At 38.2% G+C, this 27,730-nt stretch overlaps 2 protein-coding genes across 4 annotated transcripts in view; one reads left to right on the top strand and one right to left on the bottom strand.

Moving 5' to 3' along the window:
- The window catches only part of CCDC25 (coiled-coil domain containing 25), a 38,294-nt gene extending 28,416 nt beyond the window's left edge, over positions 1 to 9,878 (bottom strand). The window contains exons 1-2 of one of the 2 annotated variants that reach the window (XM_079139988.1): positions 9,726 to 9,878; positions 5,028 to 5,075 (exon numbers count right to left, since the gene is read on the bottom strand). In XM_079139988.1, the coding sequence (XP_078996114.1) occupies positions 5,028 to 5,075; positions 9,726 to 9,753 (76 nt within the window). In that variant the 5' untranslated portion in view covers positions 9,754 to 9,878. The remainder of the gene's footprint in view (positions 1 to 5,027; positions 5,076 to 9,725) is intronic. The other variant, XM_079139987.1, reaches the window with a different exon arrangement.
- A 2,086-nt stretch (positions 9,879 to 11,964) lies between these two features.
- ESCO2 (establishment of sister chromatid cohesion N-acetyltransferase 2) overlaps positions 11,965 to 27,730 on the top strand; it is a 31,359-nt gene continuing 15,593 nt past the window's right edge. Inside the window, exons 1-9 of one of the 2 annotated variants that reach the window (XM_079140589.1) lie at positions 11,965 to 12,115; positions 13,248 to 13,311; positions 14,482 to 15,304; positions 16,389 to 16,482; positions 19,681 to 19,738; positions 22,719 to 22,845; positions 23,968 to 24,099; positions 26,257 to 26,346; positions 27,229 to 27,372. In XM_079140589.1, the coding sequence (XP_078996715.1) occupies positions 13,259 to 13,311; positions 14,482 to 15,304; positions 16,389 to 16,482; positions 19,681 to 19,738; positions 22,719 to 22,845; positions 23,968 to 24,099; positions 26,257 to 26,346; positions 27,229 to 27,372 (1,521 nt within the window). In that variant the 5' untranslated portion in view covers positions 11,965 to 12,115; positions 13,248 to 13,258. Of the gene's footprint in view, positions 12,116 to 13,247; positions 13,312 to 14,481; positions 15,305 to 16,388; positions 16,483 to 19,680; positions 19,739 to 22,718; positions 22,846 to 23,967; positions 24,100 to 26,256; positions 26,347 to 27,228; positions 27,424 to 27,730 lie in introns of those variants that run through there. The other variant, XM_079140588.1, reaches the window with a different exon arrangement.

Below are 27,730 nucleotides of genomic sequence, written 5' to 3'. Positions count from 1 at the left end.
TTTCTCCCTTAATGGAGAAAAGAGTAATTCAGAAAGGCTTTAAAGCTTGAAAATGCAAAAAATAAAAAAGTTTTTACGATTGGACAATATAAACTGCATAATTTTTAATACTTCTAATCCAAAGTTCAAAGATATTTCTATTAGAAGATAATGAAACTAACACTAGGAAATCAGAGCAGTTGAGAATTTAGACGGTACTCTGGAAAACTAATTCACTATAATAATACCTATAGCTTTCCTAAAACTTCAAAGAACTGATTGCATTTTAATTAAGAAAAAATAACTTAATCATATAAATATAGAAAACCAGTAATAAAACATAGAAAGTGTAAAAATAAAATAATCATCTGAAGTATGCAACATGTGGAAATAAAAGGAAAAAGGTGGAAAGGTGAAAAGTATTTGTTTTAGGTGAGGGTTGGAACATGGCTTTTGGACTTACAGGGTGGGGAGCTGACATTTTGCTTTTTGCTTTATGATTAGAAGAATAAATATTTATTTATTAGTTTAGTTCAATTTTTTTCTGCAATGCATAAGAATATATATAAATGAAGAGAACATGAAAATAAAAAGAAACTGAAACACATGATACAAATACAGGAATGGGAAGCTGATATTTTTTATCATTAACCTTCTACTACTATTTTGACTTTTAAAATTAAATATGTGGTAGATAATAAGATTCAAAGAACTTCTTAGGAAACAACCACTACAGAAAGGTTGTCAGCAGATACTTCTAACAGTCATATTGATAGGAATAACTGTGTTTCAGACAAAAGTATTTAAATGTTAAATAATTTAAAAATTATAAACAAAAATGATTCATATGTGATGATTTAAAAGATATTCAAGAAGGTAGAGGCCACATAACTTGAGTAGGGTGCAAATCTTGAATGAAGGCACTCTAGGTAGAGACTGCTGACACCGTGGGCAGACAACCTGAGTCTGGGCTTTCTAACAACTTAAGTAGAAAGTTGAACAAACAGGCAATAGAAAAAGAAAAGGCAAAGACAGGAACCCAGTACGCAACGTGTGGCTCCCTCATGACACCTGCTGGCTGTGAAAGGAACAACCCGGGAGCTGTTCATGGAAGTATGTCTTTCCATTTAAAGTTCCTACACTCACTTCAGTTCTTTGGTCTAAAATCCTCAGGAATATTAGAAGTAAGTGTGATGTACTGGGAGAGCTGACAACAGGAGGCTTTGAAAATGCTGCACCCTCTCTCACAAGGCAACTGGGAAAGGCTGACACCTCCAAATGACTCAAAAGATTCCTCGGGAGAACACGTTCTATATATGTATGTATGTAATGATGGCAAAATGCCATTCTAAAGGGCTCTAGATATCATCCAGATTTACATCTGTTGACATAAATTCTACATATAGCTGTATTTCTTCTACTGCAGACACTTAAAGGATTCCACAATCTAACCCCCCAACCCCTCCTCTGCAAAGCTTTCTCAGCTCCCAGGGCCCCCAACTACACTTAACACCTCTGATCTCTCTACTTCTACAGCACATGCTACTAGTATGACTTTGTTTTGCCCACACTTCTTTGAGGGTAGTTATTATGAATATTTACTGAGCAGTTATATTATGCTTTCAATTCTATCTATTCTTGCTCTTTATTTTTTAAAGGTACTGGTGATGGTACCTGGGGAACTCTACCCTAAGCTACACCCACAGCCCTCTTATTTTTTTATCTTTATGTATTTACTTACTTTGTCCTCACTTTTAAAAATCAATTTTATTTTTTAGAGGAGTTTTAGGTTAACTGCAAATTGATACGTACTTTGAAAAAACCTTTATTTTATTTATTTATTTATTTTTTAACGTGATGCTGACGATCAAATCCAGTGCCTTACACATGCTAGGCAAGCACTCTACCACTGAACCAAACCCCAGTCCCAACACACACTTTTTTGTGTGTGAGATCACCTGAATACTGTGAAAGTTCAGACCAAATCTTCAGACATCTCACACATGGTGGCATGTGGCCCCTCAGAGAGAAGCCCCCAGTGAATAGTAAACCAACACAGAAGGGAAAGAGACTGGGTGGGGATGTCCCTAGTAGAGCTGCGTGAGGTCAGTCCACCTGTGTAAACCAGAAGTAGGGCAGGCCTTCTCTGTAAGAAATGTGTAAAGCCATGCCCTCCACAGTTGAACAGTGCAAAAACTGCACAACCTATGTAGCTGCTTGGCTGTTCTCAGTAACCCAAGTCTCAGGTTTCTACCTCTGATGTGGTAGAAAGAAGAGCAGATTTGGTCAATAAATCTGGATTCTTACCTATTATAGTCAACCGTGATGCTTTCCTGTGTTAACTCTTGTTATGGTGTTAATGTAACACAGGGAGGTAGCATCCATCCTGTGCTACATCAGGAGGAAGCAAGGAGACCAAGTCAAAGTTACCTACACCAATGTAAGGGTTGCCACCCTTACGTTGTTACAATGTTTCACCATTACATCATGTTCAAAGTCAATGTCTTAAATCCATTAGAAGGAAAAACTGTTCCAAAATGTGTTATTTTATTTTGGTTTTGGTTTTCTCTTCTTTAAGATGTGACAGTTTTGCTTGCACCAATTCTGACTTAAGGTAAACCTGGTGGGTCTTGTTTATTTTATTACTGTCAAATGCCTCATCGTGAAGAATGGACATGTGCCTCTCTTTATTTATTTATTTTTTTTGGGGGGGGGGATACCAGGAATTGAACTCAGGGGCACTCAACCACTGAGCCCCCTCCCCAGCTCTATTTTGTATTTTATTTAGAGACAGGGTCTCACTGAGTTGCTTAGCACCTCGCTATTGCTGAGGCTGACTGAACTTGAGATCCTCCTGACCCAGCCTCCTGAGTCACTGGAATTGCTGGCGTGCATCACTACGCCCAGTCATGTTCCTGTCTTAAGGCACATGAAGCATCAAGTTCAAACTTGTCAATTTCAAACTACACCTAGAACAGACATTAGTATAGCTTAAAAAGGGGAAAGGAAAATAAAATAAGCAATTAGCACGTGAAGATTAAAGGCAGGTAACTGTGAAAGCCAGCTCTTGACTCCTGAAGCAGTCATCCAGCCTAGGAAGGCAGTTTCTGTAGCAGGCCTAAGAAGGACCTGGAGAACTGCAGAAGATCCAGTGATACCAACTGCCAATTCCCTGAGTGCCTAGTATGGCCATGACTCAGGACCTCACACAGTCTTCACATAGTGGCCAGCCTTTGCAACTCTGCAAGCTGGCTACCAGACCATAAGCCTCTTTTTACATCTAAGAAATCTGAAGTTCAAGGAGGTTGAGTAATGACAGCTAGTTTGTTAAAGGGCTGAGATTTTAGCCCAGAGTGGCCTGACTTCAAAGCTGTCTTTTCCAAAATCATCATAGCACCCCAGGAGGAAAGAAGCTGTCTTTTCAAGCTTAAAGCACACCTCTGCTCTTTCCTCTAGGTTCTTTGCTGTGGTATCATCTCCCTCACCTTGATGTTCCACACACTGAGGACCAGCGCTATAAACTCACTGCTCCTCTGATCATCAAGAAAGTTTAACTCAGCTGAGTGCAGTGGCGCACACCTGTAATCCCAAAAGGTCGGATGGCTGAGGCAGGAGAATAGCAAGTTCAAAGCCAGACTCAGCAATTTAGCAAGGCCCTATGCAACTCAGTGAGTTCTTGTCTCTAAATAAAAAATAAAAAAGGCCTGGGGATGTGGCTCAGTGGTTAAGAGCCCCTGGGTTCAATGCTCGGTACTCAAAAAAAAAAAAGAAAAGCTCAACTTAGTGCTTGGGGCTTAGCTCAGGGCAGCAGGTACTTGTGTGCTCAGCATGCATGAGGCTCTGGGTTCCACACCCAGCACAACCAAAAAACAAACAAAGAAAAACACCAAAACCAAAGCTCAGCTTCTCCTTGGTCTCTCCCCTCTCTTGTGAAGACAAAAACGCTATCTCCTAAAGCAAGGTTTTTCTTTCAAACTTAGGTTTAGATTCATTAGTGGGCCAAAAAATGAATTTACTAGGTTGAGACCAGCTTTTTAAAAATGAAATAAAACAAATAAAAAATAGAGGGCTGGGCTTGGTCTGCAGATCAGTGGCAGAACACCTGCTAAGCACATGCAAGGAGTTGGGGTCCATCCCCATCGCCAACAAAGAAAAGGAAAGAAAACAGGGGCACAGCAAATAGTAAAGAGTACAAGTAATTCCTAGTTAAAGGAATGTGCACCTCAACTTAAAATGTACTTCATACTGAGGAAAGTGGTCAACAAAGTTTGAAAGAACTTAACATTTCATGACTGAGAAAGAACATCTTCAACCAACAGATAAGTTTCCATGAATCTTAAAGCTGTTTAAAAAAAGAAGACAGAAAAATGCTCCCTTCAAAGTCCAAATCACAAGTTTTTCATTTGCTCTTAGTACACGTTAACCTGATTCAGATTACTTTAAGCCAAATGACACAAGACTGTAAGTTTCTAATCAGCACCACGGTCTAATGAATTTAAATATTGTTATATAATTAAATTCTAGGAGGAGTTCCTTATAATGGGTGTGATTAGTTCTCAAAAGTTTACTTATCAAAGTAGTTGAAAACTCATACCCTGTGCAACCTAAAGAAAGTTGATCTCATAGAAGCAGAGGTCACCAGAGACTGGGTAAGACAGGAGAGGTCAGTCAACAGGTACAATGTGACAGGAAAAATAAGTCCTGGTGATCTACTGCACAGTAGGTTGAATATAGTTCACCTACTGAAGCAATGCCTACTTCAAAATAACTAGAAAAGGGAATTTTGAATGTTCTCATTTACTGCCAAGAAATGACAAATGTTTGAAGTGCTGGATGTGAGGTGATGGATATGCTATGTATCCCTATTTGAACATTATACAATGTATACGTATATTAAAACATAACACTGTGCCCCATAAATATGCACATTATCTGTCAATTAAAAATGTTTTAAATTAAAATTTAAAAAGGAAACTTATCCAATAAATGGGGGAGGGACAACACTTACCTGCTGGAAATTTCAAAATCAAATGCTTTTGAAAACTTACTTTCATATTTATCCTTTCCCATGTAAATAGTGTAAGCAGATGAATTAACTACAACAAAACAAAAATTATAAAAAAATTAGATAATTTTATAATTAAAAACCTGTTTCACGGGAAAAAGAAGTGACAAATGCCTAAATTAGGGGTTGGCAAACCACGGCCCATGAGTCAAATCTAGCCCACCACCCATTTTTGCATAGCCCTCCAGCTAAGAAAGACATTTTTAAAGGGCTGATAAAAAGGAAAACAAAGATTAAGCTCTAGAAACTGCAAATGGCTCACAGAACCTAAAATATTTACTATCTGAACCCCAAAAGAAAAAGGTTATCAAGTATTATTAAATGGTTACTTTCCTACCTTCTAAGGGACATAGTTCAATGGTAATGTCCTGTTCAGTCCCCCATCTTTCTTTGCCTTCCTCAAGAGTTAAAAAAATAAAAACAAACTACACCACAATCCTTTTAAGACAGCTTCCTATACCTGGTCAACTTTTATTTAGCATAATATTACTTAGCAAATATTGGTTATATTTCAAGTGTGCTGCAAATTCTAATGGGTTCCCTATGCAGGAGAACCATGGCTTCTTTAAAACCAGTCACTCCATTTAACTGTATGTTAGAATCACCCAAATATGCCCCAACTATGCCTCAGCCAAACCAAATCCCAGCACCAGGACAGGATGGTGGGCAATTTTTTTTTAAAGACTTCCAAGTGGATCCTAATATGAAGACAGGGTCAAAACCATTATCCTAAATCAAACAGAATATTCTGGGTAAGTTTAGGAATGACATTTTCCTTACTGAAGTAATGTGATTTCATATGAAGTTTCCTGTTGAAATTGTAACTGGATGCTGGGTTTCTAAACTTGTTTGACCCCATTGGATCTAAACCTATAAAGTAGTATTTAGTCTACAAAGCTTGAGAGAGCTGCAGGTTTGGGCTGGATAATTCAGAGAACAGAACACAAACATAAGGGATTGTTTGTACTTTGGGTAATGAGAAGCTTCTTAAATTATCAATTCTAGTTGCCTTTCTTGGGGAGGGAAAACTCCGAGTTCCACTGGTTAGCATTTGTAAAGACTATAGTCCATAGTAGCTGAAAGACAACTTAAAAGAAGACAGTTTGCATTGACTAGTTGTCAGGAATACCGACCTGTCTGATGAAGCATTATATAGTGTAATAGCATATCTTGTAACAAATGCCTGAAGACTAATAAAACTAAACTGTTGTGGGTTCTCTCTACACAGCATGGCGTAATTTGATGTGTACACTCTTAATTCCACAATGTCAGTGCTAGGAGTACATTCTACTGAAATACTCCACCAGGCAATGATGTTCACGTTACAACCTAAGACCATTAGCAGAGACTGCTTAAATAGACAACAGAATGCACATTAAAATGCCCAGTAAAGAACAAATGAAGTGGCAGAATAATACTTCTGTGACTCTAGATATAAGATTTAATTTACAAAAAAATAAAGGAATACATCATGATATCCACAAATACATGTTTACAAATATATTTTTATACACATTTTGCTTATATAAATGAATATACATCAGTTAACAATAGTTACCTTGGGTAGCTGGCTTATTAAGTATACAGATGGCTTTTGTAATTGGAACAATTACAGACAAAATAAATAAAAGTTGCAACTTAGGCCAAGCTAAGTAAGAAACAACAGAATGACAGAGGAATGTCTTCATGGTTCATCTATTAAATGAGGTGATTAGGAATTTGATTGCAACAAATTCATACTACACAGCATTCTACAAAATAATTCTTCAATTCAAAATTCAAGACTATCTGATTAACGGGCCCACAGACTACCTACACTTGGCAGGACCATGGAAATACAGTAAGAAAAATGTTCCATCATTCCATTATAAAAGAACATATAAAGAATAAAAATCACATAGACTTAACCAAAGACACAAATGTTAGAAAAAATTTTAAAAATCTTTCTACAGACCTCCCATTTTTATGCAATTAACCTTTAGTTGGTTGAAATATTTGCCTTATCATACCAATTCATTTCTGACTATTCTGTATGTTCAAGTATTTTTCTATATTGCCAATATGTAAAGTTTTACTACAATTTTCCTGGAAAAGTTACTTTCACATTAACTTCGCAATTTTTAAAGGTCTGCTACACAGTTACAATTTTATTAAAATTAGGCCAAATATTTTTCCAACAGGAAGCAATTCTGACCTTAAAATGGAAGTTGCTGACAAAACAAGATCCACAAATATGCCAAAGTATGCTGTTGTACTAAGGGAACTTGTGAATGCACGATTCGCACTTAAAGAATTAAGAATATTTTTAAGAAAATAAAGTAGCTAGTATGAAACATATTTACCAACCTTTATTCACTGACTGTATTGTTTACTGCACTGTGGGTCTAGAATGAATGTCTACTGTGTTGTGGAGTCTCATGAGTGAAGAAACTAAGAGTATAAACTTATGAAACGTCAAGCAGAAGGATGAAAATGCCTAGCAACCTATAATACTAGCAAGGGGTATATGATTTTTCACAACAGCTTTTTTTATTTAAAGGGTTTAAAATAATAATAAGGTTCAAAAGACCAAATCTAGGGAGGCAGAGAAATAGCTTATGGTAAGCATACCATAGAAGTCTGAACTGTGAGAAAAGTAACAATGTAACAATATGATGGAATGAGAAGAGCAGAGGTCTGGAAGCTATAACTTCCCTAGGCTTCAGTTTTTCTCATCTCTTAAAACAAAGTACCACCCTATCAAAACCCACACGAAAAAAGTAGTGCTAATTTAAATCTCACTTTTTAATCCAGGTGGGAGAGAAGCCTTTTTATGTAAGCAACATGGGAAAGCTTTCGGTTGTTCCACTTACTATCAAAGACATTCATGATGGCTGGGGTTGTGGCTCAGTAGTAAGAGTGCTTGCCTAGCATGTGTGAGGAACTGGGATGAATTCTCAGCATCACATATAAATAAATGAATAAAATAAAGGTCCATCAACAACTAAAAAAAAAAAAAAAAAAAAATGCATGAACTCATACTGGAGAATGTATGGAGAATGTAAGTAATGTGAGAAAGTCTTCACCAATCCAGTCCTTTCACATGCTCAAAAGAATTCACACTGGAGAGGAAGCCTGAACCAAGAACGTGGGATGCTTCACTATCACAAGACTTTTCCAGCACTCCTGAGAATGCCAAGGGGAGAGAACTTATGTTAACATGAAGCATGTGGGAAGCCTCTAATCATGTCTATTCAATTCACAGATATAAAGGAACACACTATGGTGAGAAACCTTCAACAGAAGAGAGAGATACAAGTCTTCAGTCGGAACACATGTAAAAATGCACACTATATGGGAAACCAAGAATGTGAACAATACAAGAAAGTTGTCAGGTGTAACAAGTAGTTTCAATATCTCCTGAAACTTCCTAATGTAAGGAAATCACATTGAATGTAAGGGTAGGAAGAGCCTGATACAAAGTAATTCGTGTAGAATTCAGAAAATACCCATCTTGAAATAAGTATTTTGCAAGTTATAAACATATATACTGTGTTTAGCAGTGGCTCATTCTTGAAGTGCATTAAGAATGCATTTCCTCATTTTCACTCATGAAAAGAAATTTGCAAGTGGCTTAATTTAAACAAGAGTGGTATTATTTAAACAAGAGTATATGACTTTTATAGGTTATCTTTATTTTACTCAAGGCAGGTAATAAAATTGGGATTAACCCAGAAAATAAAACGCTCACCTTTTAGAAGCAAGCATGGGGGGTAGCAATAGAGTGCTATAAGTAAGTCACAAAATGTCATTAGTTTACTCAACAAACATTTATTGAGAACAATTATGAGTCAGACCTACGCTAAGTCAGGCCCCTGTCCTCAAGGGGCTTACACTCTAGCTCAAACGGATTACATTTAATACAGTATAACAAACGTGGTGCTAAAGGTATGCCTGGGACGATAAGGGGTCCCAGAAGAATTAAACAATTCTGGTGTGGAAGCTAGGTTAGGAAAGGCATCTTGGAAAAGGTTATCTTAATGAAATAAGAGTTAATGGGGGGCGGGGGGTTCGCTCTAGACAAAAGGAACAATATGTGCAGAGAAACTAAATGAAGATAAAATATTTTAGCAAGCACCCTTTCCTGACATGCCCAAAACAAATCAGAAGTACTGTGTCACTTTTCAAGAACGGGAACGTCACCTCTTGCCCAGCGAGGGGCCGTGTCGACATTCCAAGTCGGTCTACTGCTCCGCGTCGCGTCCCAGGCCCTTCCTGGAAGGTCAGGTGCGTCTCCTCTAATAGTTACTGACCCACGTCTCCTTCCTCAATGTGAGTAACTGCCGGACTGCGGCCAGGACAGCGGCCGCAGGAGCACGAAGGGGCTCGGGGTGCGGAGGACGCGCGGGTGCCTCCGGACTCTGCCCAATTCCAGGGCGCACGGGAGGTCTCGGACTGAGGGAGGAGAACGATTTCTGGACGCAAAGATGGCAAGGGCACACCCCCTCCGCGCCCTCCAGGCCCTGACCTGGCGACGCCCGGGGACTGCAGGGCAGCCGGAGGGACCGACGCTCAGGGGAACCTAAGGGGCGCGGGAAGAGGCGCCGCCGCCGAGCAGGCGCCACAGGACCAGGTCCAAGCAAGCGGCGACCTCCACAGCCAGCTGCCCGCAGGGACCCGCGAAGGCGCGGCGCCCACTCACCGCTGCTGCTGGTAAAGTAGAACACCATGATCCCGACGCCTGTGCGACCACCCCAGTGCCCTGCAGCAGGACTCAAAGCCCGAAGCTCAGGACACCAGAAGCGCGGCGCCCGCCTGCTCCCCGGAACTCCTGCGCGCACTTCCGGCGGACGTAAGGTCGCGTCACAACGCCGTCCTGTCGGCGCCATCTTTAATCCTGGCGCGGCGTCGCTGTATCGACGGGGTGCCAGTCACCGAAGAGTAGAGGAAGAGAGGAAGGAGCCAGAAAAACTTGTGCTTGGAAAACTCTGTCGTCTTTAAAGTCGTAAAGGAAAAAGGCTATTGGCAGAGCTTATTTTCAGAGCCTACATCCGGTGCGCAGGCGTGTCTAGAGGAATAGTTATGGATTTTATCTGCCGCCCTGGGCTCCACGAAAGCAGAAACTGCCTTTTTTCACAGCAAGGGGTCACTATGCTGATCACACAGCTTGGTGCCTAATAGGAGTTCATTGCATTTTAAATGAACCCACGTTCCTTCGCCAAACTTTAAATTTCTGAATCCTGGTAGGCCCATCTGTGCACTTCCTTATAAAATCCAGATTTAGAAAAGACCTCTTTTAAGTCAGTTTATTCGGAACTTCCTGGCCCTCATTCCCAATGTTGGATCAGGTTCCTCATCCTCCACCATCTCCCAGATGATCTCTGATCACCTAGGCCTGTCTAGAGCAAGAATCCTATTAGGGCAGTTTAGCCACAATCCCCCCTGCCCCTGATGTATCCTGTTAGTAATTTTCTATCCGCTGACCTCCACCCTGCGTATTGGCTATAAACTCTACTTGCCCATAATGGATACAGCCCATGCTATATTTGGAGTTGAGCTCAATCTCTCTGCCACAGAGCATAACCTCTCACAACTGTCCTGAATAAATTCCTCAGGCTTTAAAAAAGATAATTTAACAACTTAACTTCAACATAATCTCTTTCTAGCTCGACTACTTGTAAGGTGCATGTTGGCATATTAAACTCTCTGTGCTTCACTTTCATCTTCCAAATAAATGTGATTATAACAGTAATTAACTAGGGATATTTTGCTAGGGTTAAATAAGTTAATAGGCATCAAGGGTTTAGAATGTGGTGATCACTCAAATGAATTGTTATTGATACTCATATTGCCTCCTGAGGTTTGGACTCAGACTATTCTGCATTTAAATCTAAAGTCTATTACCTATGAGACTGGGCAAATTCCAAACCTCTGAACCTCAGAAGTCCTCTTACTTTAAGTGGGGATAATCATTTATGTAAAGCACCCATAGAATTCAGTTTTGATTTGATTAATTCTATTCTCATATAAGCAAAAATTCTGAAAAGCCATTGTTTTGGGCTAAGCTTCTTCACTAGGCCCCAAAAGACGGAATCAAACCAAAATGAAGTTACACATGCTAAATGTGACGGAAACTGAAGCTTTAAGGACTCAGATCTCAAAACACAGGAGTCTTTCCTGAAAACAGGAGACCCCCTTCTACCTGATTCTGCAAAAAGAATGTTGCCTCTACTTTAACCCTTACAAAAAAGAACTTGAGGTAACCTGGTGTTCACCAGTATTTTCCTCTTGTTCTATATCCTTGTTTTTACCTTTCAAAACCCATTATTCTGCTATTGCCCAATGATAGTTTTCATTCTATTTTGTAGGATGGAGGCTGCCCAATTCATGAATCATGAATAAAAGTCAATAAAATTCATAATTAAATTTCTTGTAATTTTCATTTTTGACAATTCTTCACATTATTTAAGTTTACGAACTAGTGACACAAACATTTAAGAATGCCTGGAAAGTAGATATTCGTACCTTGATCGGATTTTGTAAATTTAACTTGAATAAAAAAGTGAAATAGGAACCTAGACTAAATTTTAAAAAAGGTGAAACCAATGCTCAAACTTCAAGTGCGAAAAATATGTGCCTCGAAAGTCTTGGAGCGATTACAAAAGCTACTTCCACTAAGTAACTCCAGGATTTTTTTTTTTAACCTCGCCCTCAACGGGTCTAAAACTACAATTCCCACAATGCATCTCGCTGAGGCCCGAAAATGGAACGCCCCGTTGCCTCAAGGGATTGAGGGAGGCGTGGTTTCCCTGAGAAGAGAGCGCTTTGCTTCCCAAGGGCGGGAGAATCCCGGAGACAGCCTCCTTGGCGGGCGGGGTGAGGACTAGGGAGCGACCAATCATCGAGCCCGTCCTGGCGGCGCTGAGCGGCGACGAATCGGAACGCAGCAGTGGCTGCTGCACGGGCGCGCGTTAATTTGAATGCGCTCCTGGGACCACTGCCGGGCTGAGGAGAGGTCCCCGGGCCTGGGCGCGGGTCCCCGCTGCGAGGGTAGCGGCTGAAGGAGAGCCGGGAGCTCTGCGGAACACCGGGGTGAATGTCGAAGAGCCTTCGCTCTGGGCCGGGCGGTCGGCGGGCTGGAGGCCGGAGGCCCGGGCGTTCTCCGCGCCGGCGGGCGCCGGCCTCCCTCTTGCGACGCCTGCGTTTTCGGTGGCGTTGCGGGCAGGACGCGGAGAGGGCTCGCTTACCTTTCCGCGCTCGGCCCCGGCGCGGCGCTCCTTGGAGCACACCGGGCGTGCGTCGCGGACTCGGTTCTTCTGTCTTCCGGCTCTCGCGTCTCGCAGGTGTAATTGGGGGGTGGCTCCGCCTGGTGCAGAGGAAGGGGAGGCAGGGAGCCTCGCGGAGCCCCGAGACCTCCGCTGCAGAGGTCGCACGCAGCACTCGCGGGGTCGGGGCCTGGAAGCCGGGGCGCGCGGCTTTCCCGGGTTCTCGGCCCGCAGACGCGGGAGGACGGTGCTTCGCCCCACCCCGCCCTCGGCGTGGGGCTTGGACGCGGGCGCTTTACCTCCGAGCCTCACCTCCAGCCCTCTAAATTTTAACAGAAATTTGAGACAGGGTCTAAGTGAGCGGAGAACCTCGCTCATTTGCCCAGGCTGGCCTCCAACTTGAGATCCTCTTGCTTCAGCCTCCCGAGTCGGTGGGCCAGCTTCACCCAATTCCTTACCGGGCTCTGATGAAAAATGACAGTCGGTCTCTGCCCTCAGCGAACGCATAGGCTATTGGGATGGTTAACAGGAAATAGGATAAATGGATTATTAAAGGAGTATACGGTGCAATGGAAGCAGAGAACTAAACAGTGGGAAAGAGCAATGTCAGGGAAGGCCTAGGGTGTTTAAATTTTATGAATTAATCAGATGACTTAAGGGAGAAAGTGTCATGAATTAGAGTAAAAACTTTTCTACTTGGTAGGTTCCAGCTTGAAACGTGATCTCTATTTCCTACTGTGGTGTAATATTCTCTCTCTCTAAAATTCATGGTTTAAACCTTTATTAAAGTAATTTGCCTTTTAAAATTCATGATTTAAAAAAAAAAAATCTTTTTGTTGGATTTTTGTAGATCATTACTTACCTGAAAACTTTTTCAGACTTTTGAAGTTTAATTTTGACAGTGATTGATATGCTCATTTGATGAATTTGGTTACTAGAATTGGCTTCATTGCTTTTAGGTTCAATTAAGATGGCAACTTCTACTCCAAGGAAGAGGAAGCGGCATTCTTTGAACTGTGACAGGTGAGTCTCATCCTATGGGTAGAAATTCTTAAAAAAGAAAAATCCACTGTATTGTTCTCCTATTCCCCAAAATTTCCATTCTTCTATTAATCTGCCCTTTTTCATTATAATAATGTTTTCTATCCCAATTCTACTTTGGAAATACAGTGAACTTTTTAAAATGAATTATTTAGTTCTTTTGGAGGGACTAGGTTTTTTTTTTTTTTTTTTTTTTTTTTTGGCCGTGCTGGGGATTGAACCCAGGGCCTTGTGCTTGGGAGGCAGGCACTCTACCAACTGAGCTATATCCCCAGCCTGAGAGAGTATTGTTTTCCGTGGCTAAAATGTATGATAAATCTTCTAACATTCACTTCTAACTAATGTTTTGCTCAAAGTAGAGGCTCATCTGTAAACTGTGCCAGAAAATCTGTGTACAGTGATTCTTCCCCCCTTGTCTGTGGCTTTGCTTTCCAAGATTTTAGTTACCTACAGTCAAGTGTTGTCTGAAAATGTTAAATGGAAAAGGTGAGCACAGTACAGTAAGATGTTTTGAGGGAAGGTCCATATTCACATAAGTTTTATTACAGTATATTGTTATAATTGTTCTGTTTTATTGTTAATCTCTTATTGTGCCTAATTTATACAATAAATTTTTTACAGGTATGTGTGTATACGAAAAACATGGTATATACAGAATTCAGTACCATCCGCAGTCTCAGGCATCCACTGGGCATCTCCCTGTGTGTAGGAGGGATACTGTTCTTGGTACTTATTTAAATGCCATATCAGAGATACAAATTACTCCCCACAGAAAATGCAAGGGATTGCTTATTAAGAGAAATAATTACTTGGGGGAGGAGGGGACTCATAGCAAATTAAGTAAAATATATGGGCTATAATTTGTATATGGCCTAAACATAGAAATCAATTTTGAAACACTACATATGTACATATATATCAAGGCTTCTTTAGAAACAAATTTAGTTTCATGAACATTTGGGAAACTACTTCAATAGTGTAATAATTTGAGAATCCTGTTAATCTAATAGATACTCTGTATGAGTGGCTTAGAGGGATGTATTTTTTTTTTTTTAATATGACCTGTAGGTACAAATTTATTACTTACCAGTATTTATGTAAGTTTTGAAGCAAAATAATGAACTTATCAATGAACTTTGTTTCTTTTCATAGCTTATCTTCCTCAAAGAAATTAATTATGGACTTTACTGAACATCTGTTTCCATCACCAAATAAAAAGCACACTTGTCTAAACAGTGATAAAAATGAAGAAAAGTTATGTTTTTCTCAACATGGCCATTTCATTTCAAGTCCACTCAAGACAACTAAAAAAAGTAGATTGCCATCTGCAAATCACAGCTCACCATTTAAATCTGCTGTATCCACTGTATCTTTTTACAATAAAGATAAGTGGTACCTTAATCCACTGGAGAGAAAGCTGATAAGAGAAAGTAGATCCACTTATCTAAAACCTAATAATGAAGATAAATCTTTTCCCAGAATAACAGAAAAAATGCAGGGAAAACCAGTCTGCACCAAGAAGAGAAACAAAAAAACACAGAAGAGTTTAACTGCTAAGTATCAACCAAGTTATAAGCACATCAAGCCTATATCAAGAAATTCTAAACATTCCAAGCAAAATCGGATATCCTATAAGCCAGTTGTGGAAAAAGAGAATAATTGTTTTTTAGCTGAAAATAACCCAAATGCTCCTCGGGTTCTAAGCCAAAAAATAAAGCCTCAAGTTACACTTCAGGGTGGAGCAGCATTTTTTGTTAGTAGAAAAAAACTTTCTCTTAGAAAATTGCCTCTGGAAAATAAGCCATCGTTGGAACTTACCCAAAAAAATAAACCAGAAGTGGTTAAAGAGTCTGAGATTGAGACTATATGTGAAAGAAACACTTCTGTGAAAAGTCAAGAGCCAGAATGCTTGTTACTAGAACAGAAGTTGAATATGGAGCTGAGTGCAAAAAGTAAAGAGGAGGATTTAATGAAGGTAAAGAAAGCTAAATATATCACTTTTAAAAAGCTGGCTTTTAAACAAATTTCATTGTAAATAACATGACATCATTAAACAAAATTTGATTTTCTTGATGGTTTGGAAGGCACCCTGCTGCCCCAGTAGTGGAAAGTGAACCCAGAGGCACTTTACCACTGAGCCACATCTCCAGTCCCCCCTGCACCACCCTTTTTTTTGGAATCAGAGGCACACTTAGTTGCAAGGCCCTAGCCTTGCTAAGTTGCTAAGGCTGGCCTCAAACTTGTGATCCTCCTGCCTTGGCCTCCTTAGTTGCTGGTTGGAAGACTGCTTTTATGAAGCCAGATAGGGTAAAGAATTTGGAGGCAGGGTAGAAAGATGAGCCTTCTTCCTTTTTCTGCTTCAGGGAGTATTTTTCTAGAGTGTAAGCGTGTTAGTTTTGTTCATTCGTTCTAGCTGGTTATTGATGGAGTAGGTTATTCTAGAAATTTTGGAGTACAGAACGTATATTTTTAAAAAGTAACTCAGCGAGACCCTGTCTCTAAATAAAATATAAAAAAAAGGGCTGGGGATGTGGTTCAGTGGTTAAACATCCCTGGGTTCAATCCCTAGTACCAAAAAAAAAAAAAACAGACATCATTTTGTTTGTTTGTTTGTTTGTTTTGCGGTGCTGGGGATTGAACCCAGGGCCTTGTGGTTGCGAGGCAAGCACTCTACCAACTGAGCTATCTCCCCAGCCCCCAGACATCTTTTTTATCTGGGAGAATAATACATTTTTGACAAGGATGACAAATTATAATATGTATACTCTGACTTTTAGTTATTTGTTTTTGTGTGTGTGGGGGGGGCTGTGCTTATGTTAGGAAAGGGATCTACCACTGAGCTACATCCCAGCCCTATACTGTGACTTTAAAAAGATTATATATATATTTAATGAACGAAGAGGAAATTTTCTAAAAATAGACTGAATATCGAGGACTTAAAATCACTTTATGTAGTGCAATTCATAATGAACTAATTTGTTTTAGGAACATTTGTTGGGATCCATTCACTAAATAGGAAACAACTAAGAATTATAGATTTTCTTGTTCATTATTTTCAGGATTCATCAGGTGAAGTAGTTTCTTCAAAAGAATATAAACTTGATGAAAATAAGCATTTTTCTTCAGAAGATTCTCTTGGTGAGAACAAGACAAGTAAGTAAGAGAAAATTTTTCAGATGAGTTTAGCTACTTATAATCTTCATTATATGTGTCATGAAATTTATATAAAATATTTTCTGGATTTTTTTTTTCCTAATGTGCCTCTTATTAGTATCTTTGGGGTTTTTTGTTTTTGTTTTTTGTTTTTTTTAAATCTCTGGCATTATTTTCTGTGGTCAAGTAGTGCAGTATGTTTCAAAAAGCAGGAGACAGGAGATATTAGGTTAAAACTATAAATAAAAAAAATTGAATACTTAAATGACTGTGGTCAAATTATTTGAGCTTTATAGGGTGTGGAGTTCTCATACTAAAGTCATACCTTGTCTTCTACCCAAAATAGTAGAAATGAGTAAAATGATGTGTTATTATTTGTAACTGGGATGGACCTCATTGTAAGCAGAACTCTCTAAACCATAGAAGTGACACTAAAATTGAACATCACAAATCCTTGGCTTTTGTGTAGGTCTAGTGCTTGTTCACCATTAGATCTGGGAGAGAATCTCTAAAATAAAGTGTTAATCTTGATTTTTAAATTCCTCTTAGTTCTGAAACTTAGTGTCATTGCTGAACTAAACTATTTACTAAACTATGAGTATATAAAGAAATTAATTAGCGTTTTACCAAACAAATTTTTGGTAATTTCATTTCATTGGTTATATCTGTAGATTTGAAAGTAAATTAAAATACATGTTGGCTATAAGAAGAAAATAAAAATAAAGTATAATCTGTTACAATATCCCTTAGAAGATCTAATGATATATAGAATAATTGTTCACTCTGCTACTTCTGAGACATAAAGTTAAAAACTAGTATTTGTTGAGTGCTGAATTTGTACTAGACAATAAGTAGTAGAAATTCAGTGTTTCCCATTAATTGTGCTCCTAGCATTAATAGAACCTATAACAGAAAAATAATGGCTTCTATTTATAATATTCGTTCTTCTTTTAAAATAAATTACTTGCAGTATATTGTCTAAGTCAATTTAAAGAAAAATTTTTAGTGAATAAAAATCATACAGATAGAAAAGGATATGGAAAAAGTCATAGAAGTATTATACAATGCCTAAAATTTATTACTAACAAGAGTGTATTATTGTATTCTCTTACAACCCTAGGATACAGATTCTGTTATGCCCATTCTATAGATGAAGGAATGACTTGGGTGAAGTAACTTACCAGAACAGATCAGACTCACCTACCTGGGCTTTATTTATGGAGGATGAGTGAGCACTGAGTATTTTTCAGTGCAAAGTTAAAGTTTGTTTTTTGCCAACATAGCAGGGGTGCATGATAGCCACATCACATCACTGGTGCTGTAGTCTTCATCACTAGGTTCGGGTCCTGTTTGCCAGATTTCTCCACTGTAACATTACTATTTTTCTTTTCCATATTCTCGTCTTTGGAAGTTAGTCACTAAGTCTAACCTCCCGTTTCAGGAGGCAGTGAGGATTAAGCTCCACTTTTTGGAGGGAGAAAATAGGGATATTATTTGAAATTCTACTGTAAGGAAGAATTGTCTTTTCTCAGTTTGTATATCCAATCATTTAAATAAACTAATGGATAGATATCATAGATTCATGAATATTTTACATTTTCGATTTAAATCCGCTACATTATTTTGGGGCTCAAATTATTCATCTTTGGCCTTTGGCATCTTTTCTTAGGTTGGTTCTCTTTGGCATGTCTTATATTTTTGTCTTTTAAGCACTTCCTTATTTCCTGACATTAAAAGATGCCGTAGGGTCTTCTTGTATTTTCCCTACCGACTCCAGCATTAGAATCAAGTTCTCCACAAAACCTGGTTACTTTGATTGGAGAAGGCATTTAGAAACCAAGATCTGAGGGCTAGGGATGTAGCACAGTGGTAGAAAACAAGATCTGGACTCTGGGTGTGCTCATTGCTACTAAATGTACTAGAATATGTACATACCTATAATTCTTTTTATTTGTTTATTTTTCATTGTTTTCCATTTTTTTCTTTTAATTTTCTTATTTAATTTTTTTTATTTTTACAGACTGCATTTTGATTCATTGTACACAAGTGGGTACAACTTTTCATTTCTGTGGTTGTACACAGTAGAGTCTCACCATTCATTGTCATCATACATACACATAGGGTAATACTGTCTGTCTCATTCTACTATCTTTCCCACCCGCTCCTGCCCCATTTTCCTCTACACCATCCAAAGTTCCTTCATTCTTCTCCCCACTCCCCCTTGATATTCATTGTCATCCACTTATCAGAGAAAACATTTGGCCTTTAGATTTGGGGGTTTGGTCTGTTTCACTTAGCATGATATTTTCCAACTTCATCCATTTACCAGTAAATGCCTTAATTTTATTCTTTTTGGCTGAGTAATATTCCTTTGTGTATACATACCACAGTTTCCTTATCCATTCATCAATTGAAGGGCATCTCAGTTGGTTCCACAATCTATCTGTTGTGAATTGAGCTGCTGTGAACATGGATGTGGCTGCATCACTCTAGTATGCTGATTCTAAGTTCTTTGGACATACCTATGATTCTGTCAGTATGTCTCCATCTGTACACATTAGCATAAGTTCGTATTGCTGTCCCCAACTCTAATCCAGAGCCAAGGGGTTTCATCTCCCCTTTTATATTTTATAAAATATAGATCTGTGATCTATGTGAGTTAATTTTCACATAAGGTCTATGTGTAATTTTTTGCACATGGATGTCCAGTTCTAGCACTATTTGTTGAAGACTCTCCTTTTTTGGGGGGCGGGGGGTAACCAGGGATTGAACTCAGGGGTGTTTAACCACTGAGCCATATCCCCAACCCTTTTTTATATTTTACTTTAGAGACAGGGTCTCGCTGAGTTGCTTAGGGCCTCACTAAGTTGCTGAGGCTGGCTTTTGAACTCACAGTTCTCCTGCCTCAGGAGATGCTGGGATTATAGGTGTGTACCAATGTGCCCGGCTTCCTTTCTCTTTTAAATTACCCTTGCCTCCTCGTCAAAATTCAGTTGACTCTATCTGTGGATATATTTCTGGGCTATTTTGTCCCATCCATTTGTCTTCTTTTGCCAGTACATGCTATCTTGATTGTAGTTAAGTTTTGAGGTCAAGTAATATGAATATTTTGGTCTTATTAACCTTTAAAAATCTTACGATTTAAAGCTTTGATTTTATTTGGTAATACAAATTATTGCCTTTTCTTTTTCTTGCCAGTTTCTCCAGAGTCCATCGTTTATCCCATCTTCAGTGTATCTTCAATCAATACAAAAAGGTAGGAATTGTTATTATTTTGATCCAAGTTTTATTAGTTGTATTTTAGTTATGTAGGACTTTTTTTCTTATGCTACTTAATTTGGAGAGTACTTTTTTTCCCACTGTTATGGGAATAGGAGAATAATATTAAGAACAGGAAATGAAATCAGCTCCTCAGAAATGTCAAAAGATTTTAGAGTTGAGAGAGAGAAAAGGTGTTCATAGATTTGAGCAATAATAATTGTTACCATTATAATTATAACCCATAATAAGTTGTTTATATCTGTTGTCTGTTTATATCCACAACAAACTAGTAGTAAATACTACTAGTAAAAACTAGTAAATACTAGTTTGTTGTAGGTTATTAATTCCTTTTTTTGGGCAGGGGGCTACTGGGATTGAACTCAGGGGCGCTTTGTATTTGATTTAGAGACAGGTTCTCACTGAGTTGCTTAGCACCATGCTTTTCTGAGGCTGGCTTTGAACTCACAATCTTTCTTCCTCAGCCTCCCTAGCCCCTGGGATTACAGACATGTGCCACTGCCCGGCTTTAATTGCATTTTTTAGCTGAGGAAACTTAGTACTTAGCCACAGTGCACTGCTATTAGGTGCTAGATAGGACTAGAAAACACCTGAATCAAAATCCCATTAGACTATATTGCCTTCCCTAGGTGATAATATATTAATAGTTAAATTTTTAATGTGTATTTATAGCCTCATAATATAGAAACCATTATTATCCCATTTCATAGAGGACTGACCAGAGCTGAAGTTTTCGTCAGATCTCTTCAGATCTAAACACTGCAGTGAGGAAAGGCATGGGCAGGTAGAGGGCATGACAGGTGAAGGACTCTGAATAAAGACATTTCCTGTCTCTGGACATCTCTTCCTAAGCTGCTTTGATTCTTCTCTCCCCATTCAATGATGAATACCTAGATGTTCAGCAAGGAACTTCCTGGCTAAGTCTTCCTACCCTTAGAGCACCTTACCTTAAATTGCCTCCGATTTGTGTGGGTAAGCAACTTTTCCCCATCAAAGGCCATGTTCATAGTTCTTCTCATCTTTTCCTTTTCTCACCTGTGTTGTCTTCTTTCATGATCCATGGAGAATGGAAGACTTATCAAAATCAGCTGATAAAAGTATAAACTAATTTAATCTAACAGGAGGAGTTACTAGGACACTATTGGTTGAATCATGTGAAATTACTCTTTTTGTAGGCTCCAGAATGTCAGATATCAGCAATTACTTGTGGTTTAATCTATTACTTCAGGTAGACTGTAGATTCTCCAGCTACACAGTCTCACATTTTGTCTTTTTATTTTTGTTTTATTTGTTTATTTAACAAACAGTTAGGAAGTATCTACTATGTGGCGTTTAACTTATTCTTAAGTTTTGGAGATGTAAAGATAAATATGGTCCTGCTATCAAGGAAACTATAGTTGGAAGAGGACAAGCATTGAAACAAATAAATACAATAAGGACTTTAAGTACACACGATAAGTATAATACAATTGCTAAAACAGAAACGAAGAGATCTCGATCAGCACGGAGGGCCAGGGAGAATTGAGCTACATAGCAAAGGTTGCGTAAGGCGCAAGGGCCGCTGGCCTAGTTGACCTGGCAAATGTTTTTCATAATGTAGGTAGCAACCCATTTAATAGTTTGTCACACCCACTTAAGAATGTCATATCCAGCATTTTTTTACTGGAATACTGTATCATATAGTGAGTGTTTTTAGTGAAACCCTTTTAGCTATGTGTCTGTACTAATTGTGAAGTAAAATTAGTTTGTTGTCATAGGTTTGTCACAGTCAGTTTGAAAGCCACCTTTTCAAATGATAACAGGGCAGCTTGACTTAAATAAACATTAGTTTTTTTCCAATTTCTTATTTTTCAAATTTTCTTGTTTGAACTTTTTGCTTTGGGCATTTTATTTTTTTTTTCCCCTTGCCAATTTGCTTTTACTTCTACTCTTTGGCAATTTCTACACATTTTGGTCCCTGAAAACCAGAATCATTTCATTAAGCTCAAATTCAATACCTGTAGACCTAGACAGGTTGGGCAGGAATAGGGAGCAATTGGAAAGTGCATGCCTCACTTGAAAACCCAAGTGCTGTTTGACTCCAACTAGTAGATTTTTTTTTCTTCTCTTTTAGTTCTGGGAATTGAACATAGGAATGCTTAACCACTGAGATACATCCCAACCCTTTTTAATGTATTGAATAATTGTACTGAGGGCCTCGATAAATTGCTGAGGTTGACTTTGAAATTGCCATTTCCTGCCTCAGCTTCCTAAGTGCCTGGGATTTGGGGCATGCACCACCACACCCAGCCTAGTAGATTCTTCAGAGGAATAGAGAACTAGTGATCTTTTAGTGTCTCTTAAATATTGGAATACACATTTTAAGTGAACTCTCTAGATTTAAAAATATTGGTAGCTTATCCAAAGCTTTGAATACCACATGAGACAACCAAAATGTATCTAGTTTGTGGAATTTGGTTTGAGGGCTTCCAGTTTACAACCTCATGAACCAAATCCCAACATTCTTCCCTAATGCTTAAAGATAGCTTCAACTACATCTACCTAAAAATAAAGTTTCTTTTTCTTAAAAGTTTCATAGTACTGGGATGCTGCTCTTAGCATGAGGAAAAGTGCCCAAGTAAAAAGTTGTTGGATTCTAATAACACTGGTGATTGTGGTTGCCTGTTGGTCTGTGAAATTCAGTTTTAGGGTCCACTTATTTGCTGTGGAAGCCCAGGGATTTCTTTATTCTTACATGGGTAAATATTACCTTAGGATTTGATGAAGCAAAGTAAAGTCAATTTCTAAAGTGATTCTGCACATGGCATCTGGCATTGGAGAGTAAAGGTCCTTGGACTTGAAGATAGATACTAAGATTAAGTCTTAACATTGCCATTACTAGTTCTGTTCCATGGATTACATTTCTGGGACTCAGGTATCTCATCATTATGTAATGTGTATCACCTTTCCATTTTAAGATCTCTAGCTGAAGAACAGTCTTCTGTGGGATCCATCAGCTGTACTAATTTCTCAAAACAGACCAATACACAGAAAAATCTGAATACCAGAGATACAAATAAAGAAACAAATGACCAGCTTATCATTGTGAGTAAATTTGAAACAAAGCTCCTCATATATGGCTTTTGCATGTAGAACCAGAAGTCATACTTTTGTCTTAGCATAGTTATCTTGGGTTATAGATATCCTGGATTTTGTAAATGTCAGTTTTGTTGTATAACATTTAATACTCATCAATAAACCTGAACCGATAATGTTGGGCAATGCTAGAATTTTAGTGGAAGGCTGATGAATAAGTTGTCTCCAAGTAAGAAAAATTGTTGATCAATAAAAGATTTAATGGGAATAGGTATGTTAAGTTAGATCTTGGCTTGGCAAACTGGTCACAGGCAATGACCTGTGAGCTAAAAATAGTTGTTTCATTTTTATAGGTTTGGAAAAAGAGCAGAGTATAATCAACCATGTGTGTCCTTATAAAATATTTATGTCTGACTTTTTATAGAGAAAGTTTGCCAACCACTGTATGAGACAATTCAGAGCCTGGGATTTTCAGTGGCATTAAACAGTACTTATTAGAGATGTGAGTTTGCTGATTGTGACATTGACCGTTCCTGACTTCCCTATATTTACATACTTATCTGTGCTTTTCCTGAACTTTTATATTTATTTATTTATCAACTCCTGGGGAAAATTTTTTTTGTATTCTTTTAAGAATAAAGGCATTTTAGTCAGGGGCTGGGGAGATAGCTCAGCTAGTAGAGTGCTTGCCTTGCAAGCACCAGGCCCTGGATCCCCAGTACTGCAAAAAAAGAAAAAAAAAAAAAAAAAAAGAAATTTAGTCAGGCACAGCAGTGCACGCCTGTAGTCCCTGCAAAGTGGGGGAAGCTGAGACAGGATTGCAGGTTCCAAGCTAGCCTCAGCAATGTAGCAAGACCCTGTCTCAAGATGAAAAGTAGAAAGGGCTGGGAGTGTGTATCAGTGATAGAGTGCTCCTATGTTCAATCCCCAGGATCAAAAAAGAGTAAAAAAAATTCCATCCTTCATTTTAACTGTTTTGTAATTTAATCTTATTCCTTAGAAATATGAGTCTAGTAAAGAATTGTGGTTTTACACTGTCCACTCAAAGAGAAAATTCTATTTCTTGATCAGTTCATTGCATTTTTAGGTATCTTCATTCTGCTTTGGTTTCTTCTCCCCCTTCAATTGCAGGATGCAGGTCAGAAACATTTTGGTGCTACTATCTGTAAATCTTGTGGCATGATCTATACTGCTTCCAACCCTGAAGATGAAATGCAGCATGTCCAGTATCACCACAGATTTCTGGAGGGAATCAAATATACAGTGAGTCAAAGATAACCTTGCAATTTGTTCTGAAAATAAACTGCTTTGAAAGAGACATTTCTGTCCATTTAATATTGAAAAGTCTATATATCAATAAATATTTCATTGTCTACAGTTTTCTTCTCTGTAAAATTTGAGAGACTGACACTATTAAAAAGTTAGCTTTTTGGTTTTTTTTCCTCCATTGCTAGAAATTGAACCCAGGGCCTTATGTATGGTGGACAGGTTTGCTATCACTGAGCTACACCCCACCCGCAGTTAGCTTTTATAGTACAGTTTCAAACATACAGTCCCAGTCTAAGGTGAACATTGTTCTGGGTTGAAGAAATACTTTACGTCCTCATCCCTGACTGTTGAGCAGAGTTCCACAGTCAAGATATAAAACTCAGACTAAAGGAGATCGCTCTCTCCCTCTTCATGTAAGTTTCTTCTTTACAGAACACCTTAGCAAAACAACCTTTCCACACTTCTCCAGGCTTTTTTTCCTCCTGAGAGGAAGCTTTCACCTCTCAATCAAGCACCTTTGTAGTTCAGACACATCCTATCTTTGGCTTCATCTTTATGCATCCCTTTTTCTTTTTCTTTTCTCCCACCCCACCCCATATTTCATGCTTAAAAATATTTTTAGCCTATTCGTTGTCATTAATTTTTTTAGTTAATTTGTGACCTGAGTTTGAGTCAGAAATGTCATTCTCGATTCCAAGATTCATAAAAGTTTTTCCTATATTTTCTTAAAATAGTTATATAGCTATAAATTCTATGTGCATATCTTTACTGCATTGGGAATATTTAAGATGTAGTATTAAAGATGGATCCTAACTTAACTTTGTTTTTCCCTAAAGGATTGCTAAGTGTCCCAGCATTGTTAGGCTAGTTCATGTTTCTACTGATTAGCAATGCCACCTTTAATGTATACTGAATTCCCACATATAAATGGCCTGCTAGTGAGTAGTGTTCTTTGCCAGTCCTATACTCTTTCAAATGTAACCTCATACACTGGATATCTGACCAGGTAAGTCTTTTTTTATTCTTTTCTTTAAAAATGCGAACTTTTCCTACACATTTACTCTTCCAAATTATAAAATGGGCCTATCATCAAGTTTTCCCCAAATAAAAAACCTGTTGGGATTTTGATTGAAATTGTTATGCTGTTTTTTTTGTGATGAGTCCTCCAATTCAGGAACTTGGTATACCTCTGTTAATTCATGTCTTTTACATCTTTCAGAAAGGTTTGGTAGTTTTCTGCATGTGGATCCTTTATTAAATGTATCCTAAATATTCTACTCTTGGTCAGTCACAACACACTGCTGTTTTCTGCACCTTTGTTTATTTGGTTAGTGATTTTACCTTGAAATGGCCACCCTCCCCATTATGCTTACTGAAATCTTAGTAAGGTTTTTAAAAAAACCATATCAAGTGCCACATAGCTTTAACATTGTTGGGTTAAGCACTGGGTCCACCTGCTGAAGCACAGTGCTGGAGATTGAGACTGAAGTGGTAAACCTGTGGTCTGTCAAGCAAAGGGGCAGAAAAGGAAATTACCAGTGCACACATGTGAAAGTAAGATAGGGTTCACTGAGGGAATATGTGTAAGACAAATAACTGAGCACTCTACACCCTGTAATGTTCTACGCACTTACAGGGATGGGGGCAGGACCACTTAGGTGGAAACGTGAGGATGAAAAATTCCTTATCCAAGAAGTAGCCTCTGAGCTCAGTGCTTAGTCCTTCTACAGAGCTAAATAAGGCTCATTGGTTATGAGCTGCTGAAAGGAGAAAGCACTTGAGACTTGAGCCTTTATTGTCTAGATTTGTCTTTCCTCAGTCCAGTAGACTCTTATTAAGCCTTCGTTTGGAAGTCAGCTTAGCCTACTGCCCATCTACCCACCCTGAATAATTTGGCATTTCTTTCTCTGTGATCCTATCAAAAGCCTTATTTGGCTTTGCTTTTGGTTATAACAAATAATATTCATGTCTTCCAACAGAGGGTGAGCCCATTGAGGGCACTTGTAAGAATCTTTCGTGATTGTTACTTTTAATTAGAGTTTACCCTTTTTATATCACTTGTTATTTGGACTTCTGTTTCTGTTCTCAGTAGATCAAATTATTTAATATTTTTTGTTTTCATAAATTAAATCTTTGCTCCCCCTTTTCCAGGGCTGGAAAAAAGAACGGGTAGTAGCAGAGTTTTGGGATGGGAAGATTGTCTTGGTCCTACCACGTGATCCAGCTTATGCTCTCAGAAAGGTGTGGAACATTCCCTTTTTAATCCTTATTCTTCCCTCACTGCCCGCAGACTTAGCCTGTGTTGAAGTATGAACCACTCTGCTAATGTGTGAGCCACTTTGGTGCATCCACTGTGTTATGTTCTGCTGTCCTATTTGTGGAACTCCTAAAAATATACAGCCTTTGGTAACTTTGAAATAAATATGTTTTGGGAGTTCTATTCTTTTGAAAAAACTAATAGGTGAATAATTACTGATAATTAGTAGTAATAATATTAATATTATAGTTTATAAGTTATAAAATAAGCTCTAGATTATAATTTCAACCTATTTTGATGCTTCTGCGTCATTTTCATTGAGATATTCACAGAATTGAAAATTTGGGACTTGATAGGTTAAAGACGACTTTAGTAGGGGTTTATACAAGACAAATGAAGGAGTGTCAGTTGGAGCTTAAAGAAACCACATATACAGCTGTCTCTTCATCTTCACTGGAAAAATTAACTAAGCTTTTCAGTATTGAGGAATTAATGACCCAAGTCTGTTTTTGTGTTGTTAATACCATTTTTTTCTTGGGTTGTGTGTTAAGCCAGCACAAACAATGAATAAAGCTAAAACAAATCTGTTTGGGTGCTTCCTATTCCTTATCTACTCTAGAATTCTGAATTTCTGTTGAAAGTGATCTATAAATAGGTTCTTAAACACCTATTTCTAAAGTATCAGACATATGAATCGATAGTAAAGTTTTGAGAGGGTGTAAATTTAGGAAATAGAGATAAAATTTAGGAAATACAGATAAAAAAGGCTAAAATGATAGTAAACATACATTTTTGTATAGATAAACATATGTAGTTTCTATTGTACTTTTTAAAACAAATTCACCTTTTGGTTTTTAAATCATTAGGTAGAAGATGTCCAAGAACTTGTTGATCATGAGTTGGGCTTCCAGCAAGTTGTTCCCAAATGTCCAAACAAAACCAAAACTTTCCTCTTCATATCTGACGAAAAGAAAGTAGCTGGGTGTTTAATCGCAGAGCCCATCAAACAGGTATGGTGTATGTCTTGTCTTAAATTATTGGCATGATTTTTGAACAAAATAGTTAGGAGAAGTCTGTAAGCATTTCAACTGCTACTTGAGTCTTCCTATTAAAATTTCCTTGACCATGTGGATAAATGAAGTTATTTATTTACATTATATTTGGCATTTTGTCTTGTACAAGGATGTGTCCATGTAGTCATTTCCACACTTTAAAATATAGTCGTTTTAGATAAGCAAATCTGTAGACCCAAGTTACTAAACCCTGGCCTAGTGAAGACTAATGTATTTGACAAAATAGTTACTACTTGTCCCTCAATTAGAATCTCTTTTTTTAATAACTTTATTTTTTTTATGTGGTGCTAAGGAT

Source organism: Sciurus vulgaris (assembly GCF_902686455.1).
Source record: "Sciurus vulgaris genome assembly, chromosome: 5".
NCBI classification, from domain to species: Eukaryota; Metazoa; Chordata; class Mammalia; order Rodentia; family Sciuridae; genus Sciurus; species Sciurus vulgaris.
Note: the sequence above shows the minus strand (reverse complement) of the source record. Positions and strands in the feature narration are given on the sequence as shown.